The sequence below is a fragment of the Artibeus jamaicensis genome, unplaced genomic scaffold (genome assembly GCF_021234435.1).
Source record: "Artibeus jamaicensis isolate MK-2021 breed Jamaican fruit bat unplaced genomic scaffold, CSHL_Jam_final contig_288, whole genome shotgun sequence".
In the NCBI taxonomy this organism is placed as follows: Eukaryota; Metazoa; Chordata; class Mammalia; order Chiroptera; family Phyllostomidae; genus Artibeus; species Artibeus jamaicensis.
The window spans coordinates 797,083-819,592 of record NW_026521645.1 but is presented as its reverse complement, the minus strand read 5'-3'; the positions used below and the strand labels follow the sequence as shown (position 1 = coordinate 819,592).

At 38.2% G+C, this 22,510-nt stretch overlaps 1 protein-coding gene across 3 annotated transcripts in view; it reads left to right on the top strand.

Moving 5' to 3' along the window:
• Window positions 1–22,510, top strand: part of CENPP (centromere protein P) — a 377,506-nt gene that overhangs the window by 72,182 nt on the left and 282,814 nt on the right. For all 3 annotated transcript variants that reach the window (XM_053662805.1, XM_037157098.2, XM_053662806.1), the window contains one exon: window positions 4,920–5,008. In XM_053662805.1, coding sequence (XP_053518780.1) covers window positions 4,920–5,008 — 89 coding nt within the window. The remainder of the gene's footprint in view (window positions 1–4,919; window positions 5,009–22,510) is intronic.

Sequence of the window (22,510 nt, the reverse complement as noted above, 5' to 3'; positions counted from 1 at the left end):
TCCTGGGTGGGTCTGGCTGATCTTCCAACTGGCTCTGCCGCTGACTCCGCCCCTCTTACACGTCTGGATGAATGGTTCGTTGTTGTCAGACTTTCGTACAATTCAATTTTCTGCGTTTTGGCTGCGTTTTTGTTACTAAAACTTTGTTGTCTTTAAACTTGGTTGTGCGAAAGGCACAGTGTTTCCACCTATGCCTCCATCTTGGCTGGAAGTTTTTTTAAGATTTTTATTATTCAATGGTAAATCCTCTAATTCTAGGCCTACTCATATAAGTAAAATATATTTTTAGAAATATATTTCTAGTAGAATGCTAGTTAAAGGAGATATATATGTAAATTCTGATTGATAGTACCACATTGCCTTTTAAAATGGTTTTACTATTTTACATGTTGAGCAGATTTTTGTAATTGAGACTAATAGAAAAAATCAATAAAGACACAACTTTCTGTGTCCTAAAACATTTTTTAACAAAATTTCCACTAGAGGGAGATGTTTAGCTATCAGAAAATTTAAATAATTTCAGTCTTCATAGAATGTTGTAATAAAATCATGGTAATACAATGTTAGAAGCCAAAATGACTTCACATCATAATAGAATGTTGGAATCAAAAGTGACCTTATAGATTATCTAGGTCAACCCTCTTATTTTTTAACAGAAATATAGTGAAGGATTTGAACGATTACCCATGTTGACACAGCTGTTGTTGTCATAGGTGGTTGGAACATTTATCTCAGTTCACCAGATTTATTGTCTGGTATTTTTAGTGCTGTACTGTTTGTACAGAGTTGCAAGAACATAAGAATTAACAAGTGTGAGCATTCATAGTTCATGCAACATAATAAATGTAATGGGTGGGAGTTTGGGGGAAAGGGACAGATTGACAGTGTTTTCATAACTTTTCTCCCTGAAGCCCAATGAAATGAACAAAATGATTAAATAAGAGGGAAGTTTTTATTTTTATTATTATTTAAAAAACATTTTATTTATTTATTTTTAGAGGGAAGGGTAGGAACAGAGAAATAGAGTGAGAGAAGCATTGATGTGTGAGAGAAACATTCATCTTCTACCTCTCTCTTGCACTCCAACTAGGGGACTGGGCCTGCAACCCAGACATGTGCCCTGGCTTGGGAATCAATCTGATAACCCTTCACTTTGCAGGATAACACTGAACCAACTGAGCCACATCGGTCAGGGCCAAACAGAGAAACTTTTTAATTTAAAAGAATAAAATCCTGTCCCTGCCAGTGTGGCTCAGTTGGTTGGGTGTCATTCTGTGAAATGAAAGGTCGCTGGTTGGATTCCTGGTTGGGGCACATGTCTGGGTTATAGGTTTGCCCCCCCCCCCATCAGGGCACATATAGAAGTACAGAACGCACTGATCAATGTTTCTTTCTCACATCAATGTTTCTTTTTCTCTCTTTCTCCATTCCTCCCTTCCCCTCTCTCTAAAGTCAAAAATAAAAAATAAAATAAAATAATTCCTATATCACACGAACCAAAGAAAATGTACCTGATACGAACACATTCAAATGCAAGTGAAAGAAGATACTGGAATTTGATATAGGGTGCTTCATAAACAGTATATAAATTTTACAAAATTAATGGGACCATTTCCTGAATGATTTTACTCACAATTCTTAAGTTGAAGAGGAGTGAAAACTTTGGACTTACGTGAAATGGACTGTAGTAGAAAGGAATGTGCTGCTCAGTCTCACGCAGTGTCTTTGAAGTCAGCTTGTTTATAAGCTCCCTTCCCTTGTTCACCAACTGGGGAAGGTTGACCTGATTAGCAGTATGACATGCCAGAGAGAGATGGGAAAACTATATATTGAAGTCAGCTTTTCAGTGGCTGAACAGAATCCAGACTGGCCCATCCCCCCAAAAAATAAATAATAGAGGGCCAGTACATCATAGGCTTTATGCTGACAGGATTATTTATTTCCCTCTCCCAATCAGTGAAAGGCCAAAATCTATACACCCACATATACTCGAACAAAAGACAAGACTCAGATTTTTCTTTTTTGTAACAGCTCTATTGAGATATAATTCATATACCATATAATGTATCCATTTAATATATACTTGTACACTGAGTAGTTTTTAGTATACTCAGAGTTGTACAACCATCACTTCATCAATTTTTAGAAAATTATCACCTCAGAAAGAAACTCCAGCCATGACTGGGTGGCTCACTTGGTTGGATGTTGTCCCAGTAAGTCAAAGGTTCAGTTCGATTTCAGGGCACATTCCTGCTTGTGGGTTTGGTCCCCAGCCAGGATGCATAGGACAGACAACTGATTGATGTTTCTCTCTCACACTTATGTTTCTCTCCTTTTTCTCCTTCCCTTCCACTTTCTCTAAATATAAATAAATAAAATCTTAAGAAAAGCAAAAGAAAGAAAAACTTCATACTCTTTATCACCACTCAGTCCCCCTCCTTCTGCCCAGATCTAAGCAACAGCTAACCCTTTTCTCTCTGTGGATTTGCCTAGTCCAGATAGTTCATATGAATGGAATTATAATACGTGGTCTTTTCAACTGATTAATTTTATATTTTCAAGGTTTATTCATGTTGTAGCATGTATAATTACTTTATTCTTTCTTGGCTGAATAATCCAATTTCAGGTTATGTCACATTTTGTTTATTCATTCATTAGTCAATGGACATTTGAAGTTGTTTTCACTCTTGGCTGTTATGAAGAGTATTGCTATAAACATTCATGTACAAGTTTTTAAGTTGACATGTTTTCAATTTTTCTGGATATATATCTTAAGGGTAGAATTACTGAGTCAAATTGAACTATTAGATAACTGAACATCTAATATTGAACATCTTTTCATATGCTTGCTGGCCATTTATCATCTGTGAAGAAATGTCTGTTGAGATCTTTTGCTCAGTTCTTAATTGGGTTGTCTTTTTATTATTGAGTTGTAATTGTGCCTCTGAAATGTATGTTTTTGATTAGATATAGAATGGTGGATGTCTATTTAAAACTAACAATCCCCACTATCCCCTTAGTAGCTGAAAAACTAAACAAAGATTATAAATCATCAATATCCATTTCTCCAGCAGCTCAAATACAAAGAAACAAGTCAGATAGTACCCCAACAAATGGAGAAGAATCAAGGGGTACCCAGTCACTCTACTCTGTTCCTAGGAAATAGCAAAAATTCCTAGACTTACTCCTGTCAGTAAATAGGAGCTACAGAGTTCAGAACACAAAAATGATGCAGAGTTCTTGCATCATTAGCTACCCAAAAATACTACCATGAGATAAATTAATAAGAAAATGGAGATGAGTTCACTTTGGAAGATTAATCCAGGAAATACAAGAACATGCTATATAAAATTGCTGTAACTCTCAAATGAAAGTATTTAAAGAAAATTGTATAAGAATAACACAGAGGCCCTGGTCAGTGTGGCTTGGTTGGTGTGTTGTCCCACAGACTGAAAGGTCACAGTTTGATTTCCAGGCAGGGTACATACCTGGGTTGCAGGTTCAGTCCCCAGCCAAGGCGCATACAAAGGGCAAACAATTGATGTTTCTCTCTCCCATCAATGTTTCTCTCCCTCTCTCACTCCTTTCCTTCTCTGCTCTCTAAGAAATATGAGAATAAAAAATCAGTGGACATGTTCTTGGGTGATGATAAAAAAAGAAAAGAAAAATAGTAACAGGGTTGACACGAAGGAAGAAGAGGGGAGGGAGGGAAGGTAATGATAGAAAGAAAGGAAGGAGAGATAGAGGGATATAATGATTATAGTCCTGAAAACTATATTAGAAGTAGCCAGGAGTATAATATAAAGGACAGGCTTGAGAAAAATTACGTTTAAGAAGAACTGAGAAGAAGAAAAAGGTAGAAGACAGAAAACAGAGAGTCAATATATGATTTTTTCAAAATGAAGAAAAAAGTGAAAGAAATTATAGGCAAATATATAATACAGGGAAATTTACTAGAATAAAGAAGAAAATGTGAATTGCATTTCAAAATATGTAAGTTCATTTAGCAATCCCATGGTTGAATATTGAGTTGCTTTCTCCTTTTTATAATAGCCAGAAGTCTCTGTCTTCATTTCTTTATTATGTCAGGACAGATTCAAATCAAATTGTTGCGATAGAGACTGAATATTTTAAGTTATGCATTGCCCAAATGGTGTTAGAGAAAAAAAAATCTCATCTCATTGTTTTAATTATTATTTATTTTGTTATTAATGAGAGTAAACATTGTTTTCCATGTAAATTGCCTTCACCTTTGAGTTGTTAATGTACCTTGCCTTTTTCTTTTCAGTTTTCCTCTTTGTTATGTTTATGGTAAAATTTTCCCTAAGTTTATTGCTTCTCTTTTAGTTATAAAGTTATTTTTATATAGATATTGAGTTTTTATCAAATTTGTTTGCTTTTTTATTTTTAATTTTTTTTATTTTTTTAAAATTTTATTTATTTATCTTTAGAGGGGAAGGGAAGGAGAGAGGGAGAGAAACATCAATGTATGGTTGCCTTTCGTGCGTCCCCTGCTGGGAATTGGCCTGCAGGGAACTGGTCTGCAACCAAGGCATGTGCCCTGACTGGGAATCGAACCCCGATTGTCTGGTTCGCAGGCCCGCACTCAATCCACTGAGCTACACCAGCCAGGTTGTTTGCTTTTTTAATTACGGTTTTGTAGAAAGTGTTTTCTTGCTCAGTAATTAGTTAACATTTAAGTGAGTAATTCACTTGAAGGTCATTTTGGTTTTTGGTATGGAGCAAGGATCTGATTTTATTCTTTTAACAAATAACCAATGTTTTCAGTACCTTCTATAGATTACCTCTTGTGGTTACTTGGTGGCATTTCATTTTGCATAAATTTTAAAATGATTTTTGTCTTTATTTTATTTGAATGTTTACTGTGCTCTCATACATAAACTTTTTTAAAATTTTAGAATCAGGAGAACTTATCTTCTGTTATTACTGACCTCAACATAATAATGGAGCCCACTGCATATTCAGAACTAAGTGAATTTGTGTCTAGGTAAGACATTTTACAAAAATCTTTTTAAATTATTGTTTTCAGTCTATGAGTTTACTTTTTCTTTCTTTTGGTAAGTAAATATAAAAATATCTCAAAGTTTCATGTCATTATTATGGCTTACATTTAAGCCTATATTCTCTATGTCATTCTTTGAATAAAAATTTATTATACATGTACTATGCACCAGGCATTAAAATTAAGTTTGAATAAAAGCAGATATAAGCCTTAATCCTCATGGAATTTATAGCCTAGTGGAGAAGTCAAGTATTAAATAATCACAGAGATAAATCTAAAATTGTGCTTGTGTTAAATGTTACAGAGAAGAGTTATGTAATGCTGTTGAAGCATACATCAGGAATTTAACTTTCGAGGATAACATGGAATGATTTCCTGAAACTTGAATTGATATTTGAAAAATGAGTAGGCATAAGCAAATAGGTCTTGGACAGAACAGCTTGTGGGAGGCACTGTGCTAGGAGGGAGCATGGTGTCTGTGGGCAGCTGACAGGAGGCCAGAGTTATTATAAAACGAAAAAACAAGGGAGTGTGGTACAAGATGAAGCAAATTATGAAAGAGCTACATTATGTGCAGTTTGTTGTAAGGAGTTTGATCACAGACCTAAGACCCATGTAAAGCTATTGGAAGCTTTTAAACAGAGCCTAATGAAGGCAGAAGGGTGACACCCTTTGTGTAAAGAACTTATTCAGTATGCTGTAGGGAAAATGGATTGAAGGGGTGCAGTAGCAGTTGCAGGAAGGTAAATGACTAGCCAGTAAGATGTTCATGCAACAGAAGTTTATAGTTTTTATTTTTGTTGTTAAATTTTTTTTTTATTTTAGAGAGGGAGGGAGAGAGAGGACGAGAAACATTGATGTGTGAGAGAGACATCAATAGATCAATTGCCTCTCACACACCCCAACTGGGGACCTGACCTGAAACCCAGGTATGTGCCCTGACTGGGAATCCAGTCAGTGACCTTTGCATGTGCAGGCCAGTGCTCAGTCCACTGATCCATACCAGCCAGGACAGAAGTTTGTAGTTTGGACTAGAATAATGGCAGCTGAGGTAGAGAGATGGGTAGATTTGGAGATATTTAGGAAGCACAATTGAATGGGCATGGTGTTGTAAATAAGAGGGGTCAGGAGCCATTAACAGGCAATAACTTCTTGAGATAGGGGAAGTTAGAAGAAGACCGAGTCACGTGAGATTGTAACCTCAGTTTGGACGTGTTGAGCTTGAGTGCCTGTGAAACACTGAAGTAAATATATGAAATAGGCAGCTCAGAAACAGTGTAAGTAGGAGATACAACCCTGGAGTGATATGCTAGAAAGTAGAAATTAAAGCCTGGAAAAGGAATGAGACTGCCTATGAAAGAATATAGAATTCAATTGTGAGCACAATATGAAAATAGAAAAGGACTTGAACCTGAACCATGAGGAATCCTAAAGTGTACTGCTGAATGAAAAAGAAAGATCTTGCAAAGGAATTAGAAAAGGAACTGTCTGAGAGTTAGGAGGAAAACCAGGAATGTGTTGTTGATAATTGATAACTGGATTGATCTTTAAAGATATCTTTCCAGTGTCTTTTGGATTTTATAAGTTGTGACAAAAAGTCTGTATAGTGTTATTTTGTGTATATTGTTTTGGCTGCCTTCAAATCTTCCTCTTAATTTTTCTTTTCCACAATTTGTGCTATATCTGGGTTATTTTGTGTGAAAGCTTCCTGCCATATCTTCTATTAGTGAATTCAATTCAGTTCTTTCTTATCCTTAAAATGGGGTTTTGGAAGCTGGAGTGTTTTCCTCAGTGTTACAGCTCCACTCTCAGCTTTCAGCAAGTCCCCATGTGTTTGTTCAGAGGGGACTCTTTCTCTGTACACTTGATATGTCACTAGCGGTAGAGACTGATGCTATTACTTGGTGCTAGGTTCATTGTGAGAATTAAAGGAGTTCTGCATTTTTGTAGTTTGTCCCCAGTATTGGATGGGTCTTTTGGACCCACACCTTGAGGTTAGGGCTCTTGATAGTGTTTCTGTTGCTTCTTTCCAGTGCCATCAAAGTCAGCCTGGGTCTATGAATGGTCTTGTCCCTCCCGCAGTTGTGGTAGACATAGGCTTGGTATTAATGTAGGTTCCTGGGCCCAGTGAATTTCCGGTCTCCTCCCAGAAGTTTTTGCCTCTCCCCATCTTCCCAGAGCAACGGATCTTTGTCTTGGTAGCAGAAGTATTTACTGCTCCTCTCCCGAGTCAGATGGGTATGACTTTTCTTCCTCCCTCAGAAGTAAGGGAATTCTCCCCTCCCACCCTCGCCCCCAGTTGCTTTCCTGCTGCTTCTTCAACAGCTTAGAGTTTTTGCTTCCTAACATAAAAGAGTTCTGGCTTCATTTTGTAACCCAGTGCAGCATTGGCTCTTCATGCCTGTGCCACTGAGGGGAGCTCTACAGGTTGCTGACGTGACTCCAGTCTTTCTGATGGAGACCCTGTGTGTCTCAGGTTTGCATCTGCTCTAAATGATACTCTACTTCACATTTGTCCTTTAAGAATTTGTCAAAAATTTAAATGATTTCTTCTTATTCACTAGTATGGTGGCTGCTTTCTTCCTGTATGTTTAACCAAAGGTGAACAGTTTATGTGTTCTGTCCTTCTTTGAAGGAGAAAAATGTTTATTTACTTGGTTGTCGTGTGACTTCAGGTCTTTGACTAGCTCAAGAAAGATAATAATTTCATAGATTATTGAGATTTTCCTTGGTGGTAGGTTGAAAGTGACCTTCATTACAGCTTTTTGCATCCTAAGTAGAAGCTCAATCCATCAGCTACACTAGCCAGGGCCACATTTTATTTATCTTCAAGTGTTTGTCTGAAATATATTACTTTTTATTTCATAAATATAAGATCTTATTATATTTTATTTTATTATCATTTAGTACTCTTGTACCACCCTCACCTGGGCAATTACCACACCATTGTCCATGTCCATGAGTGCTTTTTCCTTTTTGCTCAATCCCTCCACCCTCTCACATCCCCCCACTAGCTGTCATCCTACTCTCTATCTATGAGTCTGTCCCCATTTTCCTCATTAGTTCCAGTTTGTTCATTAGATTCCACATATGAATGAAATTATATGGTATTTGTCTTTCTCTGACTGGCTTATTTCACTTAGCATAATGTTCTACAGGTCCATCCTTACTTTTGCAAAGGGTTAAAGTTTCTTTTTTGTTACAGCTGAGTGGTATTCCGTTGTTCAAATATCCCATAGTTATTTTATCTACCCATGTACTGATGGACACTTCGGCTGCTTCCATATCTTGGCACTAGTAAATAATGCTGCAGTGAACATTATGTTCTTTCAAATTTGCATCTCTCTGATGATTAGTAATGTTGAGCATTTTTTTCATGTGTCTATGGGCCCTCTGTATGTCTTCTTTATGATAGTAAAAGAGGACTTTTGTCTATTCAGGTCTTTGCCCATTTTTTAATTGGGTTGTTTGTTTCTATGGTGTTGAGTTTTGTAAGTTGTTTATAAATTTTGTACGTTAGCCACTTATCAGATGTATTGGTAAATATGTTCTCCCATTCTGTGGGTTGTCTTTTAATTTTGTTGATGATTTCCTTTGCTCTGCAAAAAATTTTTTAGTGTGATGCAGTCTCATTTGTTTATTTATTTAACTTTTTTGTTTCCCTTGCTTGTGGAAGTATAACCGATAAAATATTGCTAGGAGTAATGTCTGAGATTTTGCTGCCTATGTTTTCTTTTAGGATTTCTCTGGTTTCATGTCTAATACTTAAGTCTTTGATCCATTTTGAATTTGTTCTTTGGTGTGGTGTATGAAGGTGTTCTAGTTTCATTTTTCTGCATGCTATCTGCCCAATTTTCCCAACTCCATTTCTTGAATAGACTATCTTTAGCCCATTGTATGTGCTTGCTTCCTCTGTTGAATATTGACCATGAAGGTGTGGGTTGATTTCTGGGCTTTCTATTCTGTTCCATCAATCTATGTGTCTGTTCTTACGCCAGTATCATGCTGTTTTGATTACTATGCAGTATAGTTTGATATTAGGCAATGTGAATTCTCTGGCTTTGTTCTTTCTCAAGATTGCGATAGGTATGTGGAGCCTTTTGTGGTTCCCTATAAATTTTTGAAATATTTGTTCTAGTTCTGTGACATACATCATTGAAATCTAGATAAGGAATTGAATTAAACCTATAGATTGCTTTAGGTAGCCTGGACATTTTAGTGATGTTAATTCTTATCCATGGACATATGTGCTTCCAATAATTTGTATTTTCTTCAGTTTCTTTCTTCGATGTCTAATACTGATAATTTTCTGATTATAGGTCTTTTACATCCTTGCTTAGGTTTATTTCTAGGTATTTTATTCTTTTTGTAGCAATTGTGAATGGGAGTGTTTTCTTAATTTTCCTTTCAGTTAGTTCATTATTTGCATATACAAATGCAACTGATTTCTGGATATTAATTTTGTATCCTGATACGTTGCTGAATTCATTCGTCAGTTCCAATAGTTTCTTGGAGGAATTGCTGGGGTTCTCTGTGACAGGATCATGTCATCTGCAAATAAAGACAGTTTTACTTCATTCTTTCCACTTGGATGCCTTTTATTTCTTCTTATCTAATTGCTGTGGCTAGGACTTCCAGTACTATGCTGAATAAGAGGTGAAAGCAGACATCCCTGTCTTGTTCCCTATCTTAAAGGGAACATTCATAGTCTTTACCCGTTAGGTATGATGCTGGCAGTGAGTTTATTTTATATGGCATGGGTGTTAAACTCATTTTCACTGGGGCTCACATCAACCTCTCAGTTGACTTCAAAGTCCTGAATGTAATTTTAGGGCTACATATGTGTAACTACTGCTTAACAGTTAAGCGAGAGCTCGTCACTGCTGCCAGATAGAAACAAGGTGGAGGACTGGATTTAGCCTGCGGGCCCTGTGTCACCACCTCTGATATATGGCCTTTATTATGTTTAGGTATGTTCCCTCTATTCCCTCTTTGCTGATAATTTTTATTGTAAATAGGTGCTAGATTTTATCAAATGCTTATTCTGGATGTGTTGATATAATCGTGTGGTTTTTATCCTTCATGTTCATTCTATTTTTGTGTTGAATCACATTTAAATTGATTTATGAGTGTGCATTCCCATAATAAATCCCACTTGATTATGCTGTATGATCTTTTTGATGTATTGCTGTATTAGGTTTGTTAATATTTTGTGAGGATTTTAGCATCTTTGTTCATCAGGGATATTGGCCTGTAGTTTTCTTTCTTTGTAGTGTCTTTATGTGGTTTTGGGATTGAGATAATGCTAGCCTTGTAAAATGACTTAAGGAGCCTTCTTGTCCCTTGAATTTTATGAAATACTTTGAGAAGGAGAGGTGTTAGTTCTTCTTGGGATATTTGGTAAAATTCACCTGTGAAGCCATCCATTCCAGGGCATTTGTTTGTTGGGAGTTTTAGAATTTCTGCTTCAGTTTCATTCGGTGTAATCTGTCTATTCAGATTCTCTGACTTCCTGATTTAGTTTTGGGAGATTGTATGTTTCTAGGACTTTATCCAGTTTGTCCAGGTTGTTTAATTTTTTGGCATATAGTTCATAATATTTTTATGAAAAGTCTGTTTTTGTGTGTATGTCAATTGTTATATCTCCCTTTCACTTCTGGTTTTATTTATTTGGGTCTCTTCTTTTTTGTCCCTATGAGTCTAGTTAAGGGTTTGTCAATCTTGTTTATCTTTTCTAAGAATCAGCTCTTGGTTATGTTGGTCTTTTGTATCAGTTTTTTAGACTCCTTTTAGCTTTTTTCTGCTCTGATCTTAATTATTTTCTTCCTTCTACTTACTTTGGCTTTGTTTGTTGTTTTTTTTTTCAAGCTCCTTTAAATGTAAAGTTAGATGGTTTATTTGAGCTTTTCTTTTTGTGGATAGGCATGTAATGCTATGAATTTCCTTCTTCAGGTTTCTTTTCCTTTGTCCCACAGGTTTTGGATATGTATCCTCATTTTTATTTGTAGCAAGGTATCTTTTGATTTCTTCCTTGAGCTCATTTTTTACCCATTCATTGTTTAATAACATGTTATTTAGCTACCATGTCTTTGCATATTTTTCATTGTTCTTGTGTTGATTTTTCTAGTTTCATAACTTTGTGGTTGGAGAAGATGCTTGATATGATTTCCATCTTCTTAAATTTATTGAGACTTGTTTTGTGTCCTAATATGTGGTCTATCCTAAAAATGTTCCATACACACTTGAAAAGTATGTAATCCTGCTGCTTTGGGATGAACTGCTCTGAAGATATCAATTAAATCCATTTGATATAGTGTGTCATTTAAGGCCATTGTCTCTTTGTTTATATTTTCTGTCTGGAATATATACCCACTGAAGTCAATGAGGTGTTAAAATCCCCAACTATGACTGTTTTTCTTTCAATCTCTCCCTTATGTCCATCATGATTTGCTTAAGGCAGGGGTGTCGAATTCATTTTCACTGGGGGCCACATCAGCCTCGAGGTTGCCTTCAAAGGGCTAAGTATAATTTTAGAACTGTATAAATGTAACTACTTCTTATAGGGGCAAGGATCTCTGCGCTGCTGCCGGGTAGAAACAAGGTGCCAGGGCCAGATAAAACAAGGTGGAGGGCCAGATTCAGCCTGTGGGCTTTGTGTTTGCCATCTGAGGCTTAAGGTATTTAGGTGTCCCTGTGTTGGGTCCGTAAATGCTTATTACTGGGGTTATATCCTCTTGTTGGATTGTTTCCTTTATCATTATGTAGTGACCTTCTTTGTCGCTTACTATAGCATTGATTTTAGTGTCTATTTTGTCGGATATAAGTACTGTTACCCAAATTTTTTTTCTTTCCATTTGCATGAAATATCTTTTTCCAGTCCTTTGCTTTTAGTCTGTGTGTATCTTTTGATCTAAGATGGGTCTCTTGAGGCAGCATATATGTAATTCCTATTTTCTTATTCATTCAGCTCTCCTATGTCTTTTGGTTGTAATATTTAAGGCATTTACATTTAAGGGTATCATTGATAGATAAGTATAATGCCATTTTATTATTACACTATTTTCCTCTGTATTTTTTTCTTTTTCTTTTTCTCTTCTTAAAGGTAGCTCTTTAAAATTTTTGGCAGTACTGGTTTGGTCTTGACAAATTCCTTTAACTTTTTGTGGTCTGGGAAGCTCCTTATCTCTCCTTTGACTTTAAATGATAGCCTTCACGGGGCGGGGTGGGCTTGGATGGGAGAAATAGACAGAAAACTATACTTGAAAAATAACTAAATAAAAAAATAAATGATAGCCTTGCTGGGTAAAGTAATCTTGGTTGTAGATCCTTGCATTTCATGCCACTCCTTTCTGGCCTGAAATGTTTCTGTTGAGAAATCAAATGACAGTCTTATAGATGCTTTCTTGTAGGTAACTACCTGCTTTATTTTGTGGCTTTTGGAATGTCTCCTTGTCTTTAAGCCTGGTCATTTTAAATGTGTCTCTGTGTAGGCCTCTCTGGGTGCAACTTGATTGGGATTTTCTGTGCTTCCTGGACTTGTATGACATTTTCCTTCACCAGATTAGGGGACTTTTCAGTCATTTTTTCAGATAGGTTCTTGATGCCTTGGTCATTCTCTTCTCCTTCTGGTATTCCCGTCATGCGGATATTGTTACACTTTTTGCATTGCTCCAGTATGCACCACCCATCCTTTGCTGGGGCCTTTGGTGTGTAGCCACAAATGTAAGGAAAAAAAGGAAGGTGGATCTGTTTCCAGCAGTTTGTCTCTCCCCAGTGGAGATAACCCCCATGGTACAGCCTCTTTGATCTCTTGATTTGGATGCTCTAGGAATGTCCCCTGTGTGGATTGTGTGGATTCTTCATTTGTACTTGTATCCTGGTGGATTTTGGCCCATTCATTGGTGGGAACTTTCTTCCATCTGGATGACTAAGGGGCTCAACCCCCATCATGGCCACGTCTGCCTTGAAAGGACTTCTAAGTGTTGGTGGATCCATAGGTGGGGCACATACAAGAGTCAGCCTATCAATTCTTTTCTCTTACACCAATATCTACCTCTCTCTTCCCCCAAATCAGTAGAATGTATCCTGTATGTATTGTTTTCTTTCAGGTCTTGTATCATCCTGATGGAGTGGGGGAAAGCAAGGAAGAGTCCAGCAGAAAAACTGTACAACTCAGGACAGTGGTAGGCTTCCTCCAATGAGTCTCAGCCCCTGGGACATGCCGCTGCATTCCCACCAAGGCTTCTGCAGCCAGCACCACCTCTGCTGCCTCTTTTCGCCCTTAGTGTGCCCAGCTCTTGGGCTGACCTGCAGCCTCCTCAGTTAGACTCTGATTGGTTCCAGTGGTCAGGGTTGGGGAAGCAACAGCCTCATCCCTGGCAAATACTGCAGTCCATGGGTCCAGGATTACTTCTAAGGCAGGGTATGAGGCCTAGCCCCATGCAGAGGGCACAGAGGTATGGCTGGGTGCTGAGGCTGCTCCTGTGGCTTTGTCCCCAGGAGGATTTTGTAAATTCCACAAAATGGTTCCCATTTCAAACTTGTGCAGCAAGAAGTGCTGGGCTGGGTGGTAATGGTGGCAGTGGCTTCACCAAGAGAGCTTTGGCTGCCCGCACCTGAGTGCCCTCACAGTTGGGCAGGCATTCGAACACGTGCATGTATGCCCATATGTCTGGCCTGCACATATACTCACTCATACACACACAACTGAATTTTCGAGTGGGTTGCTCTGTAGTTAGGGTGTAAAACCAATTTGGGGTTGGGAGCAAGAGAAGGGAGTTTCCAGCTATTCTGTAGCTATCTTACAACAATCAAATAATGTTATAATTCTTATTTTCTTCATTTTTACATATTTTAAGGAACTTAAGAGGAGAAGTATAGTCTGATAAATATATAGATTTTTACTACTTTTGATTGCTCTTCATTCATTTCTGATATTCCAGGTTACCCTCCAGTATCATTTTCTTTTCATCTGAAGAATTCTCTTTAGTATTTCTTTTTGAGTAGGTTCACTTAGACAAATTCTATTTTTTAATAATTTTTATTTACTTATTTTTCTTTTTTTAATTTATTTTTTAATTTTATTTAGTTATTTTTCAAGTACAGTTTTTTGTCTATTTTTCCCATCCCAGCCTACCCCGCCCCTTGCTCCCCCCCTCCCTCCCATTTCTACCCCCCTTAGTTCTCCTCCCCGTGTCCTTCCTATTTTTTCCTCCCAATCCCTCCCCCCTTTTTCCCCCTTAACTTCCCTTCCTTCTCCCCTCTGGTCACTATCCCCTTGTTCTCTATTTCAGTGTCTTTGTTTTTTTTTTTTCTGCTTGCTTGTTTGTTTTGTTGTTTAGCTTCCTGTTAAAGGTGAGATCATATGGTATTTGTCTTTCAGCACCTGGCCTATTTCACTCAGCATAATGCTTTCCAGTTCCATCCATGTTGTTGCAAAATGTAGTAGCTCCTTCTTTCTCTCTGCAGCATAGAATTCCATTGTGTATATGTACCACAATTTTTTGATCCATTCATTTACTGATGGGCACCTAGGTTGCTTCCAACTCTTGGCTATTGTAAATTGTGCTGCTATGAACATTGTGGTGCATAGGTTCTTTGATATTGATGTTTTAGGATTCTTAGGATATAATCCCAGCAGTGGAATTGCTGGGTCAAAAGGCAGGTTGATTTTTATTTCTCTGAGAAAATTCCATACTGTTTTCCATAATGGTTGTACCAGCCTGCAATCCTACCAACAGTGAACTAGGGTTCCCTTTTCCCTACAACCTCTCCAACATTTGTTGTTTGTTGCTTTATGATAGCCATCCTGACTGGTGTAAAGTGGTATCTCATTGTGGTTTTAATTTGCATCTCTCTGATGGCTAGCAATACTGAGCATCTCTTCATGTGTCTCTGGATCCTCTGTATGTCCTCCTTGGAGAAGTGTCTGTTCAAGTCCTTTTCCCATTGTTTCATTGGGTTCGATGTCTTCCTAGAGTGGAGTCGTGTAAGTTCTTTGTATATTTTGGAGATTAAACCTTTGTCTGAGGTATCATTGGCAAATATGTTTTCCCATATAGTTGGTTGCCTTTTTAATTTAATACTGTTTTCTTTAGCCATGCAGAAGCTTTTTATTTTGATGAGATCCCATTTGTTTATTCTTTCCTTTATATTCCTTGCTCTAGGGGACATATCAGTGAAAATATTGCTGTGTGAAATATCTGAGATTTTCCTGCCAATGTTCTCCTCTAGGACTTTAATGGTGTCATGGCTTATATTTAAGTCTTTCATCCACCTTGAATTTATTTTGGTGTATGGTGTAAGTCGGTGCTCAAGTTTCATTTTTTTTGCACGTAGCTGGTCAGTTCTCCCAACACCACTTGTTAAAGAGGCTGTCTTTATTCCATTTTATGTTACTGCCCCCTTTGTTGAATATTAATTGACTGTAGAGGGTTGGGTTGATTTCTGGGCTCTCTGTTCTGTTCCATTGGTCTGTGTGCCTGTTTTTATGTCAGTACCAGGCTGTTTTGATTACAGTGGCCTTGTACTACAATTTGATATCAGGTATTGTGATCCCTCCTGCTTTATTCTTCATTCTCAAAATTGCAGCTGCTATTCGGGCTCGTTTATGGTTCCATATAAATTTTTGAAGTGTTTGTTCTGTATCTGTGACATATGCCATAGGTACTTTAATAGGTATTGCATTGAATCTGTAAATTGCTTTGGGTAGTATGGACATTTTGATGATGTTAATTATTCCAATCCATGAACGAGGTATATGTTTCCATTTGTTTGTGTCTTCCTTGATTTCTTTCTTCAGTGATGTGTAGTTTTCTGCATACAGGTCTTTTAACTCCTTGGTTAGGTTTATTCCCAGATATTTTATTTTTGTTTTTGCTATATCAAATGTGATTTTTTCCTTGATTTCTGCTTCCGCTGTTTCGTTGTTGGTATACAAAAATGCCTTTGATTTCTGGATATTGACTTTGTAACCTGCTGTTTTGCCAAGTTCATTAATTAGTTCGAGCAGTGTTGGGTAGAGTCTATAGGGTTTTCCATGTACACTATCATGTCATCTGCAAACAGTGACAGTTTTGCTTCCTCCTTTCCGATTTGGATGCCTTTTATTTCCTTTTCTTGCCTGATTGCTGTGGCTAAAACTTCCAATACTATATTGAATAGAAGTGGTGAGAGTGGACATCCTTGTCTTGTTCCTGATCTTAGTGGAAAAGCTTTTAGTTTTTGCCCATTTGGTATGATGTTGGCTGTAGGTCTTTCATATATGGCCTTTATTATATTGAGGAATGCTCCCTCTATTCCCATTTTGCTGAGTGTTTTTATCATAAATAGGTCTATTTTTCGCGTCTATTGATATGATCATGTGGTTTTTGTCTTTGCTTCTGTTTATGTGATGTATTACATTTACGGATTTCCGAATATTAAGCCATCCTTGCATCCCTGGGATGAATCCCACTTGGTCATGGTGTATGATCTTATTGATATATTGTTGGATGTGATTTGCCAATATTTTGTTGAGGATTTTAGCATCTATGTTCATCAGAGATATTGGCCTGAAGTTTTTTTTCTTTGTTGTGTCTCTATCTGGTTTTGGAATTAGGATGATGCTGGCTTCATAAATGGAGTTTGGGAGTTTTCCATCCTTTTGGATTTTTTGGAATAGTCTGTGAAGAATAGGGGTTAGCTCTTCCTTAAATGCTTTGTAGAATTCTGCTGTGAACCCATCTGGTCCGGGGCTTTTGTGTGATGGGAGTTTTTTGATTACTGCTTCAATTTCATTTGCTGTTATTGGTCTATTCAGGTTTTCTGCTTTTTCATTGAGTTTTGGAAGATTATATTTTTCTAGAAATGTGTCCATTTCCCCTAAGTTCTCAAATTTCTTGACATACAGTTCTTCATAGTAATTTCTTACAGTCCCTTCTATTTCTGTGGTATCAGTTGTAATCTCTCTTCTTCCATTTCTGATTGTGTTTATTTGTGTCCTCTCTCTTCTTTTCTTGATGAACCTACTTAAAGGCTTGTCTATTTTGTTTATCTTTTCAAAGAACCAACTCCTGGATTCATTGATCCTTAGAATTGTGCTTTTAGTCTCTATGTCATTTCATTCTGCTCTGATCTTGGTTATTTCTTTCCTTCTACTTGCTCTCTGTGCTGTTTTTGTTGTTGTTCTTCAAGTTCTTGCAGGTATAGTGTTAGCTTGTTTGTTTGAAATGTTTCTATCGTCTTTAGGTGGGCCTGTATTGCTAAAAACTTCCCTGTGAGGACTGCCTTTGCTGTGTCCCATAAATTTTGGGTTGTTGTAAGTTTGTTTTCATTTTTTCCAGGAACTTTTTGATTTCTTCCCTAATTTCATTCTTGACCCATTCATTGTTTAATAGCATATCATTCAGTTTCCATGATTTTGGGTGTTTGGGGTTTTTTCCTTTGGGGTTGGTTTCCAATTTCAGTTTCTTGTGGTCAGAGAAAATGCTTTATATGATTTCAATTTTCTTGAATTTGTCGAGGCTTGTTTTATGTCCTGTCATGTGGTCTGTTTTTGAAAACGTTCCATGTGCATTTGAAAAGAATGTGTATTTAGCTTCTTTGGGATGAAGGGCTCTATATATATCAGTTAAGTCCATTTCATCTAGGGTGTTGTTTAATGCCGCAATATCTTTGTTGTTATTTTGTTTGGAAATCTGTCCATTTTTGTTAGTGGGGTGTTAAAATCCCCTACTATAATTGTGTTGCTGTCAATATCTTTCTTGAAGTGCTCTAAGATTTTCTTGATATATTTTGCTGCTCCTATGTTGGGTGCATATATATTTACGATATTAATGTCTTCTTGGTGGATTCTTCTCTTGAGTATTATGAAGTGACCTTCTGGGTCTCTCCTTATGGCCCTTTTCCTGAAGTCTACTATGAGAATTGCTACCCCAGCTTTTTTTTCTTGTCCGTTTGCTTGAAAAATTTGTTTCCAGCCTTTGAGTTTTAGTCTGTGGTGATCTTTTGTCCTGAGGTGGGTCTCTTGTATGCAGCATATGTGTGGGTCATGCTTTCTCAGCCATTCAGCTATTCTATGTCTTTTGATTAGAACATTTAATCCATTTACATTTAAGGTTATTATTGATAGGTGCTTATTCATTGCCATTTTTGTAAGTGTGTTTCTCTCTGTCTCTCTCTTTTCCTTCCTTTCCTGAAAGCAGTCCTTTTAGTATTTCTTGTAGTACTGGTTTGGTGGAGGCGTATTCTTTTAGGCTTCTTTTGTCTTGGAAGCTCTTTATTTGGCCTTCTATGTTGATTGACAGCCTTGCTGGGTAAAGTAGTCTTGGTTGTAGGCCTCTGATTCTCATTACTTGGAATATTGCTTGCCATTCTCTTCTTGCTTGGAGTGTTTCCATTGAGAAGTCAGTAACTAACCTTATTGGGGCTCCCTTGTATGTTCTTTTTTCTCCCTTGCTGCCTTTAAGATTTTCTCTTTGTCTTGGAATTTTGCCATTTTAATGATGATGTGTCTTGAAGTGGGCCTGTTCGGGTTCCTCTTGATTTGCACTCTCTGTGTTTCCTGGATTTGTGTGGCTTTTTCTGTCATCAAATTAGGGAAATTTTCTCTCATTACTCTTTCAAATAGGTTTTCTATCCCTTGTTCTTCTTCTTCTCCTTCTGGTATTCCTATTATTCAGATATTGTTACATTTCATATTGTTTTGCATTTCTCTTAATTCCTTTTCATTCTTTCTGAGCCTCTTTTCTTTTTTTGCTCTCTCTGGGAGATGATTTGTACTTTATTCTTCAACTCGCTCATCCTATCTTCTGCTTCATTGATTCTATTTTTAAAACTTTCTACTGTTCAATTCAGAAATTGTATTCTTCATTTACTCTTGTCCCTGGCTGATAGTTTCTCTTTCCTTTTACACGTTGATATATTTTGCGGTGAGTTCATTGTAGTTGCCCTGTAGTTTCTGGTAGCTCATTGTGAGCTCTTTGAAATTCCTGATAACCAGTGCTTTGAATTCAGTATCTGATAGTTGATTTGCCTGTATTTCATCTAACATTCTTTCTGAGGGCTCCTTCTTTTCTTTCATTTGAGGATTGCTTCTTTGTCTTCCCATTGGTTTTGAGACTCTTCTTGTTAGCCTCAGCTTCTAAAATTGGTCTGTTCTGACTCCCTGGGTTTATGGTTTGAACTTCTGTGGTAGAACACCTGTGAATTTCAGTGGTACAGGCTCCTGCCGGTATCTTGCTGTTCTTCGTTTCCACCTACTCCTTTTTTCGTATGTGTGTAATCAGTTGGAGGGGAAGGCGGAATGGTTTATGACAGCAGAAGAGTATTTTATAATAGTTGCAATCACATCTGGTAGGGAAGAAATAGACTATCTTTAGGCTGTATATAATGTTAGCCATAATCTTCAACCCAACGTGCCACTTTTACGAAAGACTGGACAAAAGATAAGCTTCCCGTGGCGGGGGGGGGGGGCTTGTGAGTTGAGACTAGAACAGTGAGGTTGCAGACGGTCAGATTTTGAGGTAAGTTGAGAGTAAGGAATAGTAGATAGGTGTTTTGGGTGAGCAAATAGAGTTAATTACTCCAGTAATAGAATTAAAGAACTTGTAAAGTGGCCTAAGATCTGGGAGATTAGTTGTGAAGTGTTTACCGTTATATAGAACAGCTATTATTTACAGTATTATTAGAGCAACAATCCTGCGACCAACTCTGTAAGATCAGTCTGAATAGGGAGTGTAGAGCTTCGGGTAGTGTGCTAAAGGAAAACAAGAGGTGTAAGTTCTAGAAAATTAGAAATACATTGTGGAGGAAAGAACAGAGGAGACCTGTCAGATACTACAATATAACCCGCCAAGACTAAGAAGCCTATACAGGAGGAGGATACTGTTAGAATATAAGAGAAGTGAGAATAATGAAAGAAAAATAATACAAGTATGCTGCAACAAACAAAAGGAAACACAAAAAAAGGCAAGAGAAGGGAGGAAAAAACGATAAGTTTGGGAAGAAGGGAAGAAGACTAAAACAGGAAGAAGAAAAGAAGAGGATCGAAGTATTGAAAGATAAAGCAATAATAAAATTCAAAATAAATGAGAATACCAAAAAAAAGAAAACACCCCACAAAACAAAACAAAAAACTTCCCTTGTTGGTTTTAAACTGTCCAAACCGGTTTTTCTGGGATGCGGGCGCCCGTTCTCCTGCCAGGCTGCCTGATTCCCTTGCTCTCTGGAGCAATACTTCCTTGCTGCCAGGCTGGGTGGTAAGCAAGCCAAGCCGTCGCAGGAGGGCACCTTAGTCAACTTTCAAAAAGGATATAATGATAATAAAAAAGCCTCCCTACACAGCCTGCCTCTCCGCCCAGCCCAATCTCCAGCCAGACTAGTGGCAACAATGGGTCTCTTAATTCTTCATGACTGGCAACCACAGAGTCCTCTCAGTTCTTCTGGGTGGCAACCATAGAGTCTGCAGATGAACACGGCGCTTCGTTTTTGTTGCTCTGTGTTCTTTGTGTAAACTCAGTCACACTTGCCTCTGTCTGGTGCTGCCCATGGTGGGGGGGGGCACGGAGAACACTGTTGCCCCTGTGCTGGTCGCCTACCAGGGCCACTTGTTACCCCCACTCCCGAGGAGGGCGTCTCCTGCACCGGTCCCAGGCCAATGTCTCTGCGCCCCGACCCCCACAGAGCAGGGTCCAAAGATGAGCTCGGCCCTTTGTTCTGGAGTTGCTCTCTGTTCTTTGTGTGAACTCAGTGGCGCAGGCCTCTGCCTGGCGCTGCCCAAATGGGGCGAGGGGGCGGTCGCCTACCAGGGCGGCTTGGTGCCCCTGCCCCTGAGAGGGACGCCTCTCTCTCGCCGGTCACAGCCCCGCTGCAGCCTGGACGCTGCCCCGCCACCTTTCCTGTCCCCCCTCAACTCCCCTGTGCGCCACTAACCTGCCGCTGACTGGAATCTCAACGTCCATCACAATCGCTGCTCTCCCAACTTCATAAATGCTGTGGATCTATTACTTAATTACACTGTTTCTCAGTAGCTGGGCCAGGCTTTTCACCCACGTGTAGGGGGAGCTGGAGTATGTTCCATCCAACTCCGTCGCCATCTTCCTCCCCCCTAGACAAATTCTTTTAGTCTTCCTTCATCAGAGACCTCTGTTCCTGAAGAGTATTTTCACTGGATATTTGTTTCTGGGTTGACAGATCTTTTCTATCTACTGATAGAAAAGTATCTTTTCTATCTACTGATAGAAAATGTTTTAATTTTTTCTGACCTTTATCGTTTCTGTTAAGAAATCTACTGTCTTTGAATTCCAAGTTTTCCTACATGAAGTATATGTCTGTTTTTGTCTAGCTACTTTCAGGATTTAAAAAAATTTTTCAGCCCTTTAATTATAATTTATTGAGGCATGGGTTGTGTTTATCATCTCTGAGGTTATCTGAGCTTCTTGAATTTGTATCTTTATTTATTTTTTATTTTTTTATTGATTATGCTGTTACAGTTGTTCTATTCCCCCTCTTCATTCCCCTCCACCCTACCCCTCCCGTCCCCACCATTACCGCCCCTTTACTTTATGTCCATGTGTCTCAAGTTCTTTAGATTCTATATTTCCCATGCTATTCTTGCCCCCCGCCACATATTTTCTATCTACTGTCTATGCTACTTATTTTCTGTACCTTCTCCCCCCTTCTCCTCCTACCACTCCCCTGTTGCTAATCCTCCTTGAGATCTTCATTTCTATGTTTCCACTCCTGATCTAGCTGTCCTTTTAGTTTGCTTTTGTTTTAGGTGTGGTTGTTAATAACTGTGAGTTTGTTGTCCTTTCACTGTTCGTGTTTCTTTAACTTCTTTTTCTTTGATAAGTCCCTTTAACATTTCATATAATAAGGGCTTGGTGAGGATGAACTCCTTGAATTTGATCTTCTCTGAGAAGCACTTTATCTGTCCTTCCATTCTAAATGAAGCTTTGCTGGATAGAGCAATCTTGGTTGTAGGTCTTTGGATTTCATGACTTGGAATACCTCTTTCTAGCCCCTTCTTGCCTGTAAGGTCTCTTTTGAGAAATCAGCTGACAGTCTGATGGGGACTCCTTTGTAGGTGACTGTCCCCTTATCTCTTGCTGCTTCTAGGATTCTCTCCTTCATTTTAATTTTGGCTAATGTAATGATGATGTGCCTTGGTGTGTTCCTTCTTGGGTCCAACTTCTTTGGGACTCTCTGAGCTTCCTGGATTTCCTGGAAGTCTATTGCCTTTGCCAGATTGGGGAAATTCTCCTTTATTATTTGTTCAAATAAGTTTTCCACTGGTGGCTGTTCCTTTCCCCCTTCTGGTACCCCTATAATTCGGATGTTGGAGCGTTTAAAGATGTCCTGGAGGTTCCTAAGACTCTCCTCATTTCTTTGAATTCTTGCTTCTTGACTCTTTTCTGTTTGGCCATTATTTGCTTTCTTCTGGTCCACTCCATTGATTTGAGTCCCAGTTTCCTTTTCATTGCTATTGGTGTCCTGTGCAATTCC